The sequence below is a fragment of the Stylophora pistillata genome, chromosome 4, assembly GCF_964205215.1.
Source record: "Stylophora pistillata chromosome 4, jaStyPist1.2, whole genome shotgun sequence".
NCBI classification, from domain to species: domain Eukaryota; kingdom Metazoa; phylum Cnidaria; class Anthozoa; order Scleractinia; family Pocilloporidae; genus Stylophora; species Stylophora pistillata.
This window is the reverse complement of record NC_142522.1, coordinates 17,706,689-17,718,671: the sequence shown is the minus strand read 5'-3', so window position 1 is coordinate 17,718,671 and position 11,983 is coordinate 17,706,689. Positions and strand designations below refer to the sequence as shown.

General features: G+C 40.7%; 1 protein-coding gene and 1 pseudogene across 1 annotated transcript; one reads left to right on the top strand and one right to left on the bottom strand.

Moving 5' to 3' along the window:
- Positions 1-4,512: 4,512 nt before the first annotated feature.
- Positions 4,513-7,066, bottom strand: LOC148732683 (uncharacterized; annotated as a pseudogene).
- A 1,172-nt stretch (positions 7,067-8,238) lies between these two features.
- Positions 8,239-10,036, top strand: LOC111324972 (uncharacterized). Its single transcript, XM_088758568.1, has one exon. The coding sequence runs from the start codon at positions 9,279-9,281 to the stop codon at positions 9,711-9,713; it is 435 nt and encodes a 144-aa protein (XP_088614694.1). The 5' UTR covers positions 8,239-9,278; the 3' UTR covers positions 9,714-10,036.
- Positions 10,037-11,983: the final 1,947 nt, after the last annotated feature.

Below are 11,983 nucleotides of genomic sequence, written 5' to 3'. Positions count from 1 at the left end.
GTTCCCCCCCGGCCTTCTAGTGAGTGTCAGGGAGGTGCAGGACTCTTTACCAAGCCTGAATATCGGGAAAGCAATTGGCCCTGACATGATACCCAACAGGGTCTTAAAAGAATTCGCACCTGAACTCGCCCCGCTAATTATGGACATTTATAACTGCTCACTCAGGGAGGCCTATGTACCTGATCTGCTGAAGCAATCCATAATCAATCCCCTGCCCAAGGTTTCTCCGCCACAAGAAATCCAAACGGATTTGAGACCTATCTTCTTGACCTGCACCTGGCCAAAGTCATGGAAGGGTTTGCGCGCAGCAGACTTGTAGCGCAAATCTCGGAAAAACTTGACCCACGCCAGTACGCAAGGGAGGGGCACTCCACTACGGACGCCTTGATCTATCTCCTACAGGCGATACACGAGGCAACAGATAGCGGGAACTGTGGAGTTACATGTTCTTTGCTGATTACCCAAAGGGCTATGACTTGATTGATCATTCCATTCTTCTCAGGGAGTTGGCATTTTTCGATATAGATACTGTGTTAATAACTGGATTAGGGCCTTCATGACTGAGCGATCGCAAGCTTTAAGGATTGGGAACTCTCTGTCTGATTGGAAATCACCCAGGGGAGGTATTCCGCAAGGGACGAAACTTGGTGTGATTTTGTTTGCTGCGATGACCAACAATCTTTTGCGTGACTGGCGTTTGAGAATTAAATTCGTTGATGATACCACGGCATTGGAAATTTTACCAAGGAATGGTATTAGTTTACTAAATGTAGCTGCCAATGACATCCACAAGTTTTCCACAGAACACAATATGAAATTAAATCCGAAAAAGTGCAAAGAAATGTTAATTAACTTCATGCAAAATAATAATTTTACTACAAGACCAATTGTCCTAGGTAACAACACAGTTGAACATGTGACAACTTATAAACTACTCGGTATTATTATCAGTAATGATTTAAAGCGGAGTGAGCATATTGATTACATTTCGAAAAAAGCGTCGAAGCGCCTGTATTCGCTAAGGATTCTAAAAAGAGTTGGTGTTAATAGAGGTGGAATTCTTAAGGTTTACCTGACAACAATAAGACCTATATTAGAATACGGTGTGCAAGCCTGGCAAGATATTCCTGAATTTCTTTCTAATAAGCTGGAATCAATTCAAAAGAGAGCTCTACATATTATCTATCCACGCCATAGTTATTTAGATGCCGTTAATATTACTAACCTTGACAGCCTGAAAGAAAGACGAACTCAATTCTGCTGTAAATATGTTCAGAAGATGTCTAAAACATTCCACCCCATAAACTTTCTTATACCGAGAACAGCAACGAGTGGTCATAGTTACAACCTTCGATCTGGCGATGACAACAGAGGTACTGTTTACGCTGATAGAGTCGTTGCCGGACCCAGCGTTCAGGTTCCTTTATCTCTTTTAATAGTGAATATGCAAACATGTTAATAGTCAATTAAGATATTTTTATTGTTCTTCTAGTAACTGTAGTTTTAATTAATTATTGATTGTAAATTTAGCCCTTTAATTCAGTTAATTCTGCAATGTGGCAAATAAACGGTATATTATTATTTATTATTATTAAGTGTGCTCTGGAGAGCGTATCAGCTAAAGGCAGTTTGCTGCCAGGTATTTACTTAACATTTACTGCGCAAGGCTTAATCCTAAGAATCATCATTTGAAGACGAAGGGGTGCTTGATAAATGGGCTTCTTCAGGATTGCTTCCAACGGTTTGTGGTCGCTTTCAACTGTAATCTCCCGTTGCCCATACAAATAATCATGAAACCGTTCACACCCAAAGACAATTGCCAGCATTTCTTTGTCCATCTGCACATAATTTTCTTGGCTGGGAGTCAGGGCGTAAGCAACTGGGCGGTTATTCTGCAGAAGGACTGCACCAACCCCCTTTTGAGCTTCCATCAACAGACAGGATTACTGGTTCTTTCGAGTCAAAGAACTTGAGGGCTGGAGCTGAAGATATTGAAGTTTTCAGGATTGTAAATGCGTCATCTTTTACTTGTTTCCAGGACCATTCAACATCTCTCTGGAGCAGCTGGCGGAGTGGCGCACTCTTCTGAGACATGTTTGGAATGAGCTTAGATAAATAGGTTACCACACCCAGGAATCTCCATAAGTCTTTACGATTGGCCGGGGTTGGCATAGCAATGATTGCTTCAACTTTCTTTGGGTCTGGTTTTAACACCATCTGCACTCAACACGTGGCCCACATAATGAACTTCGGATACTCGAAAATGGCATTTCTCCCTGTTAAGCTTGAAGTTACGCTCACGACAGCGGTCTAACAACTGTCTGACCCTCACCTCGTGCTGCTCCACATCTTTCCCCCACACAATCAGATAATCCACAATTACCTCAACACCTTCAATGTCCTGAAATAAATGAGACATAACATTTTGGAACACCTGTGGGGCCGATGCTATCCTAAATAGCACACGTGTATAACTATACCGACCAAATGGGGTGTTAACGGTAGCTACAGTCTAGAGGTGTTTTTCTACATTCTTTAACTTTCATGTCAATTACTATGAGTCATTGTCATTTTTTTAGGTGAAATGCATGAAACGTATTGTTATTGAATACTAATCATCTGGTGGAATGATTAAAAAAAATTTTGGGCTAAAAAATGAGGTTATTTCTCTTACATTACATGAGGTGTGTAATGCATTTTTCTCTGTCACTTTACCATTGGTGCATTTTAAAACAACTTGTTCGTCCCTAAACGCTTTACTTGCTAGAGAAACGACGTTTTCTCGTAATCGCCGATGTAAATGGAACTCTGACGATCTTACGATAGCGACGAAACATCTTCAGAGGACTGTGGATCATTTCAGGAAGCGTTAGGTGAGAAAGAAGTCAGAAGCGTTTATTTGACAACGTACAGTCAGGCTAATTTGGACGTATTTCCCACGCGAGAAGAATTTGCCTCCGCGGTAGTGAAGTCATTTGCGAAATGCAACGCGAAAATTTTACAGTGGCGTTGTAGCTGTGAAAGCAGTAAAAAATCCGGAAAACACTACCATCTACCTGTGAAGCTTGATCGGAATCAACGCTGGCTGTCGTTGAAGGAATTTTTACGCAGTGAGTACGGGATAAACGTGAACTACTCAATTAATTGACTTCCTCTTTGGTGCATGAAACACAAGTAGTAAGTGAATAAATAAACAACTTGAATGTGGCCGCCAAAGGGGAAGTGGGTAACAAAGTGCTCAGTGATTCTAAGTGAATGATCACTTTTAGCCCCAATATAAATACTGCTGGATCATGATATATGAATGCAGAAACTAGCTAAAAGCTAAAGCCCAGAGTCAGTCATGTGAAAGAGGTAATAGCTCCTCAGAGGTAGTGGCTCCTCAGCATGCCCCACATGAATGTGCTGCTGCGTGGAGAGGAGGTAGTAGTCCTCCTCAGAAAACCTAAGTCCAAGCAGTATTAAAACGAGGGAGTAGTGCCTCTAGAAAACGAGTCTATGGGGGCCAAAGTGTGACACAAGAACACTCAATTGGCCACTTTAGAAACGAGTTGGAGCCTGGGGCAAGTTTGGCGCCGTAATGGTGCTTGGGATCGTTACTAGGGACAGATTTGTTTTGAAGTCTTGTTCTCTAGTGTTGTCATGTAGAAAGAACATGGATAAAAGCAAATTTTCACTAACTGAAGAAGATATTCTAAAAGCTTAGCTTCTAAAACCCATTGAACAAAGCAACTGTACGTGTTTGCAGCGCTGGCTTCTTCTCTGTCACGATACTTTTCGATGTCAAATCGCTGGTTTTTCAGCTGGAAGCTTAGTCGACTAGTCTCTCGATTTGCTTCGCCAAGTTGATATTGTAGTGCATTGGTTTTGACTTTTAAGCTTTTAAGTTCATTCTTAAGATCTTCTATTTCTTTTTCCATTTCACGAATTAGTTCACATTTTAAGTCAGTTTGCGTTTCGAAGTCTTGTACTGCTTGGATGTTAGTCGCGTCCATGTTTGATGTCTCGCTGCGAGACATCTGCTTCATTCATGACTTCGACCTCCTGAGTTGTTCGTTTCCTTTTGTATCGATTGATGACATATTCGTTGAATTTTGTTATTGATCTTCTTTCTGCTTTTGGAGTAGTCCAAGGAAAGCTCAGGATCTTTATGAATGCAGTAGAAATGAAAATCCGAAGGTTTGTTGCGATGGCTATTAGTACAGCCTGGTACACAGCAGTTAAAGTTTGAAATTCTTTTACTTCACTACAATGTTTGTGTTGTTGTTTTGATATCTGTCCCCAGTAACGATCCCAAGCACCGTTGCGGCGCGAAACTTGCCCAAGGCTCGAACTCGTTTCTAAAGCGGCCAATTCCCACAAATGCAAAGCATTCCCCATTGACGAGCCCTAAACTGCATAAATGATTATAACTGATAATTTTTTTAAAAAGAAAACATTTTGGTTTTACTAGCAGAAAGCAAAAAGGGGCTAGTAGAAAGATTTAAATCTATCGAAGATTAGGATCTAAGCTTAAGAACAAAGTTTTTGTGAAACCCGTGCCAGAACTGGGACAGGGGTTTTTACGTATCTCTCGAAACAATCTGAACTCCAACGGCCCAGAACTTTGATAAGCCACGGAGGGAGGTTTGCGGATGTTGCTGTTGTTGTTGCACCTATCCTAAAACTATGCCCAGCATATTCTGAAGAGTTAAGCCCTCCCATGGATAAGAGTTCTCTGATTCCAATTGTAAGTGTGTCTCTTGTAAGGGGGGAGCTGCTCGTGTATCTGAATAGTGGACCTGGTTATAGAAAAGAAGTACTCGTTGCCAGATATGCAGTCATTGCTGACACGGGACAGATTTGAGAGTGTGACCTTCCAACTATATTACGCTGACCTTGACGGAAGGGATCGGTTTTCGATGCCTTAAGTCTGATTGACATGTACTGGGGTTATCTTTGGGAAAAAGCATAACATCTGATTTTGATAGATGGTACCTAATATCTGTAGACTTGAATATTCGAATAACCCTTTATTTTACAAAGATCTGGTTTAACTGTACAAAAAAGGAAACAAATGTAAACAAAACGAAGCGAAACGAAAAAACTACAGTGAAAACATACTTACAAGATTCGTGGACTCGAGGAATAAGTGAATAAACTAGTGAGCAAACAATCGAACATCCGAAACGAATTTTTGACTTCTGCAAATACGAGCACATGGTTTATCCCATAATATTTAACAATTTAAATGATGTAATTGTACCAGTCCCGCGCGGACTGAACACGAGAAACAAAGTGAACAATTGTAGAACGTTTTGTAACTTACAATATCAAATACTCCATTGCGTGTGATTTCACCTATACGCAGAAACCCAAAGAAGGTAAGCAACATGGCAGCCCATAACATGATGTTGCCTTGCTCACTTGTATGTTCAATATTAAGCAACAAGTAAAATAAGTTTAGCATAGGTAGAGTGATAGGTCTACGCACCCTTTTATTGATTCCTTGTACCCGCTTTATACCTCATAGGGTGAGCTGGAGTCGCAACTATGATTGAAGATCAAGGAATAACCATTGCTTGAATGGTGGTGTTTGACTGCCGAAAGATAGAGCTTCATTGTGCTTTACTGCACTGAACGAGCTAAGGAGACAGAAAATTGAATGAGGGTATCCTCATTTGCTGGGTAACTAAGGGCTAATTTAAATTCTTGGCAGAAGAACAAGAATTGTCTCGTGCCTGATGAATATGTTTTCTTCGTGGGTAGTTTTTTTGGGACAAGCCATAAAGGTGAGACCTGAAAACTTTTAAAGGGAGGCGATTGAAATGGGCCACAAGTTCTCCTTTTTTTAACCTCCTCAGCTAAAATTATTAGAAACTATTGTTGGGTTTTCAAAAGCAGTTGGCAAATTTTTTGCAAAGCGGGCGCATCTAGGTCCTGAATAGCCGATGTGAGCTCCGTACATAAGCTCAAAACATAATTTATCAACAAAAGCTTGATCTGGGTGACCTAAAAGTGCTTTCCTTAGTGCTGGGACATCGACAGGAGAGTGAAAACTAGTTAGCTTGGTTTTCTCTTCTACATGGGTGTTTTGATGATCACTTGTAACTGCTATGTGAGTTGCTAGTGCTGGACTCAGACCGTTCTGAGCCCTAAGCTGATAGCTGCAGTGAATCTGAGGGTGTTCCTCCCCACAGCCTGGCCCCGGTTGTTCGAAGGATGGATAACGCTATACACTGGATAAATATCTATCCGGTGGATAGCGCAGTATGTTTTGCTAACACTTATCCGCTGGATAACGATTTATCCGTTGGATAGCGTTATCCACCCTTTGAGCAACCGGAGCCTGGTCTACTACACTTGTGGGCAAAAATACAGGGGTTTCTGGCAGAGATAACTCCCCTGTTAAAATTGTTGTTTTAGGTACGGTTGTCGTTCCCTCGTGTACCTGGCGAGAGAGAGGGTCCATTTTCAAAAAAAGCTAATTTCTTCCCTCATGCGCGAGGGAGACACAGTAAAGGTTTTTAAACATAATTGATTGTCAGTTGCTGTCCATTTCAGAGATTTGTTGTTAGCTGCTTTTTTCCTAAACTTAATATCATAGACACACCAGCCTAGCCCTGTGTGATAGTTAGCTGCATATCGTATGAGGGACATGTACTCGAGGCGCTCGTTGGCTCTTTCTCGACTCTTGTTAATAATTATGCTCATATAAGCAGAGAAAGCTGATGTCCACTCTTCGATGTTAGTTATAGTTGTAGTTTTGTTTGTGTGGCTTAGCTTAATTACAGAATTGTCTACAGTTAAGGTTAGTGGTTGATCGTGAGTGCTAAGTAAATTAATGTTTTTGGGCGAGAGTCTAGATAGTTCCATAAACTCACCACTGAGGGGCTCCTTGAATAGCTTGGTTGGAATTTCGTGGACTGAGTTTTCCATCGATGCATTAGTTGTCGGTTCATCTGTTTGGAGAGCTTCCTGGAGTTGAGAGAGAGAAGTGATGAATTGTGAATCTTGAGAATCGTTCTACCTTCCATTCTGGTGTTGTGGTGTCTTGTTCACGTTGTTGTGGTGTCTTGTTCGTCATTTACAATGGTTAGGTCTTGCTTGCCACTATTTTGAAAAACTTGTGTGGACGAAATTCCGTTGCTTTGTTGGCGGGCTTTGTTCAATCTATTCTTGACACAATCTTTTTTTTCAGTGGCTTGAAAACCGTATTTTTTTTACAAAGATTCCGAAGCTCTTTCAGAGGAAGAGAGTTCAGTACCTCTGGTTCCGGAATAGTGTGTATAGGTTTCGTTTCGACAGCTTCTTGTCGTTGTGTAGACGTCGAGGACGACCTCCCAATGGTCCTGGTTATGGTTGGCGAAATGGTGCAAAATTCAGGAACGTTGTATACATTCACATTCACGATTTATATTTTCATTCACGAAAAAAAATCGTCCACATTCAAGATCGCTAAATACATGCACATTAAAATTCATTCAAATTCAGGAACACTATATTGAACAGTGTTATTTTCGTATATGTGCACGATCCTTCGCAGTAAAGCACTATTTAAGCAATAGTGAAAATCAGACCTGAAAAAAATTCAGGCCTGTACGGGATTCGAACCACTGACCTGTGCGATACTAGTGCAGCGCTCTACCAATTGAGCTAACAAGCCAACTGGGAGCAGGCCATCAAATTAATTCGACATAAACCCGTAGATGATAAATCAAACAACAAACATATGAAATATATATATATGAACTGCGGTTATGAAACGTATATGTGCACGATCCTTCGCAGTAAAGCACTATTTAAGCAATAGTGAAAATCAGACCTGAAAAAAATTCAGGCCTGTACGGGCCTTGTTGTTTGATTTATCATCTACGGGTTTATGTCGAATCAATTTGATGGCCTGCTCCCAGTTGGCTTGTTAGCTCAATTGGTAGAGCGCTGCACTAGTATCGCAGAGGTCAGTGGTTCGAATCCCGTACAGGCCTGAATTTTTTTCAGGTCTGATTTTTCACTATTGCTTAAATAGTGCTTTACTGCGAAGGATCGTGCACATATACGTTTCATAACCGCAGTTCATATATATGTATTTCATATGAGTGTTATTTTCATTCAACGATGTCAATTTCATTCAAAAGTTTTCATATTCATTCAGAAACTGCTGCGCAGCAACAGTTGCGCATTACGTCACAGGATTAGCATGGCTCCCCGAGCCCACGGTATTTCGATTGATGAAGATGGCGGACGAAAGAGCGGAGAGTGTTTCAACCTATCTCTTGAACTGGGAACAACTCTTTTCAGCAGCATGTGATCTTTTGGATGAATGTGAACGTCTGTGGGGTACAAGCAATATTGATTTAAGAGAAACTATCCAGATCAGGCTGTAAGCCCTTATACTTTCCCTTCAACAAATCTTGCCGTTTCTTACTAGAAATCTAGCTGTTGTAAATGAAATATTTAGAAATGTGTGCCTTTTACACGGACATTGGTTAAGAGAGCAGTCATCGTCTTGCACGGAGCTTGCATTGTACTCTTTGGATGCCCCACAGACTGTAAATTCTGGTAAAGTAGGTCGACCCAAGTATTCGATATCGGAAGATGTGCTTCTCCAACTGCGTTCGTCAGGATTCACATGGACCAAAATCGCAGAAATTCTTCTTGTGTCACGATGGACGCTGCGACGTCGTGTTCAAGAATATGGACTGCAGGATGTGACGGGATATTCGACAATTTCTGATGAGCAGTTGGACATTATCGTGGAGCGTTTCATGAGAGATCATGGGACATTAGTTGGATATTCTTTGGTTTCTGGGCACCTTCGCTCAGTCGGCCTTAGGGTTCAACGAGATCGAATTAGAGCAAGCATTGGTCGCGTAGATCCTGAAAACTCAAGAATTCGTTGGGCAGTCATCTGTAGAAGGTCGTATTCGGTGGCTGGCCCAAACAGTCTGTGGCATATAGATGGACATCACAGCTTGGTGTCGTGGGGATTTGTAATTCACGGAGGAATCGATGGATTCTCTCGCATAATTGTTTTCTTAAAATGCTCCACTAACAACAGAAGTGACACTGTGAAAAATTTATTTCTTACTGCTACAGAATAGTACGAATGGCCGTCAAGAGTCCGCAGTGATCATGGGGGTGAAAACGCTGGTGTGTGGGAGTTAATGGAAGAGAGAAGAGGCCCCAACCGAGGAAGCTACCTTATGGGAACCTCGACTCGAAATCAGCGAATTGAACGCCTATGGCGAGATGTTTTTCGTGTTGTCACACACATGTTTTAGTATACTTTTCAATCCATGGAAGAAGCTGGCATCCTAGACAGAGGTAACACAACGCATGTATTTGCTCTTCAATACATATTTCTTCCAAGAATTAACAGGGCTTTGGAAATGTTCACAGAAGCTTGGAACTTGCATCCAGTCCGAACTGAACTCAACTGGACACCAGAGCAAATGTGGCTGAATGGTATGATCGATCTAAGAAACCAACAACTTACTGCAGTTGCAGATGTTGCCGAAACAGTTGACAGCTTTTACGAATTGGACTGGTATGGATTTGACCCACAAGCACCCCATGCAAGTGATGATGGGCTCTCAGCAGTGGTTGTTGATGACATTGAGATTCCAGAAGATATTGCTAGACAACTTTCATGTGACATCAATACATTGGGAGAATCAAACAGCTTTGGAATTGATCTGTATCTGCACGTTTTAGAAATAATGAATATCTAATTTTACCCCTGGAAATGGGGAATAATATGAATCTGTCAGGAGATTTGGATAGCCATAGTATTTGCTTGTTCTATTTGAAGACAGATGACAAAGGGCCCCTTTCAGTGTGCATGAGCATATTATTCATGGCATACTCCAGATTTTCACCTTGTAGTGAAAAAATCAGATCATTTTCTGCACAAAACAGCCTGTTGTTGAGCTCTTAATGAGCACCTGGGCTCAGCTTTATGGCTAAAATAACACATGAAAATTGCATTGTTATGTCTGTAGTAAAGACAGGACTGGATGCACATCAATTGCCTTTGCATAAATGTTTTTTTCCCTGATTACTGTACCTTACTATACCATGCGAATTCCTTTCCAGAGAGACCATGTTTGTGAATTAATGACTATTTCTGTAAATTGGTATACTTTTATATTTAACTGAACTTTAATTTTGATACATTTACAATCTATAAAACCTGAATGATAAGCCTTCATTGATAAGCTTTGGTAATCAGGCCAACTACAGAAAACTGACTAACAACAACATTATTGGACTTTTGATCATAATAACTGCAACTTAATTTAACAAAGACTTGCATAACAGCTGAAGTTGTGTTTGTTTGAGGAATGCTGCCATTTCTCATCTGTTTAATTGATGAATGCAAAAGATACAAAAATTCATGAATTTGTCAGGATACTCTAAATAGGAACAAACGAAACTCCATACTGGGGGAGCTTCATAACTTAAAACATAAAAAACTGGAACAGTACTATAGTTTAAAAAGTTTCTATAGGACATTTGCATGATGATATCATTAATTTGACTACAACTACCAGAATCCTTCAGGTTTTGCTTTTCTCATGCTACTTAGAGCAACTGATATTTTTGCCCTCCTGGGATTGCAAAATTTAAACAAGAAGGGAAAAACTAATTGAATCCTGGTAGTTGTAATCAAATGACACGATCACAAAAGTTGCCTATTGTCACTTTTGGAACCTACATGGTAAAAAAATATCCACTAGAACAAGGGCAGTCGATACAAAAATGAGGCCAAATTGTCACACCAAGAACAGTTACTGAGAAATTGTTGGAAATGACTTATCACTTGTCAGTGAGTATTAAATTCACTGCCTTTCATTACTGCTCTCATTGCCATGTGAAACTCGGCTTGGGTGTTCAAATGTGTAGGGATCTTGAGTTCCATTAAACAAGTAGAGGCATATATAGCATCCTGCCCAGTGAAGGTGACCTTTATGCAACCAGGACAGAGGGAGCTTGTTTCAGAGCCACTTCCTGTTACAAACTGTAAGAAATCATCGAGGTCTTGCTCATCGCAGCTGTCAATGAATGCATATACCAACTCTGAACATCTCTGGCTACTGCTTGAACCATATAAGACAGGTGCAGAGACATGTAGCAATTCCTTGACATATGGTGCTGTCACGTTGCCTCCTTGGTTAACAAATAAATGCCTGATTAGTGAGACTTTTTTTCATGTTTGCTGGATTTGCACTCTACACCGAATAAACAATTTTTTTCAGACGTCTAGTATGAGTACTTACCCCTCTTGTTCCAACATACCAAGCACGGGAGATTAGAACTGTGTCCGCTACCACAATACCTCTTTTGTCTTTTAAATCTGGGTACTTTCCTACAGGTAATATGTGGCTCATATGAACAACTTTTCCTTTTACGTTGAGAAATCTCACATTGCTTTCTTTCTTTCAGCCATTTTGCCTCGCTTGTTCAATTTTTCTGGTCACTTTCTGCTTGGTCTTCTACCACGAGGTCGAATAGCCCATAACTTTTTGGCAAATGCACACTAACCGTAGCCCTAACCCTGTCCGTGCATGACAACGTCAATCATCAGCAAGATAACACATGATCAGCATGTGAACATCTTCACCCTTATTGGATCATAGTTAGTTGTCATGGTGTTGAGGGCCCAGTGACCACTGGGTGCTATTGTGCAAATTGTCCATCTTGTGGTGGAGGAAAGAAAAGACGACAAAAAAACAAAGGCGTTATATGGTTGGGCTACCACAGGTATCCTAGTAAAAATTTACGGTTGATATTTCTAAAGCTTAAAAGTTAAGACTATACATTACTACGGAGTGCATAAATTACAATTTTTACAGAGATCAGTGTCAAGAGTGTTAGACAAATCATCCATGAGACGTTTCTTGCTTCAGATGAAAGTATGTTCCAGAGTTTAGAAACATACAGATGGATCATCATAGCCAGATTGTTTGTCATTGAATATCGTCCTAAGCCCTCTTTCTTG

What these genes read in the sequence shown, in the direction of transcription:
- LOC111324972 (XM_088758568.1), top strand. Translation starts at nt 9,279, where the DNA reads ATGGAAGAAGCTGGCATCCTAGACAGAGGTAACACAACGCATGTATTT.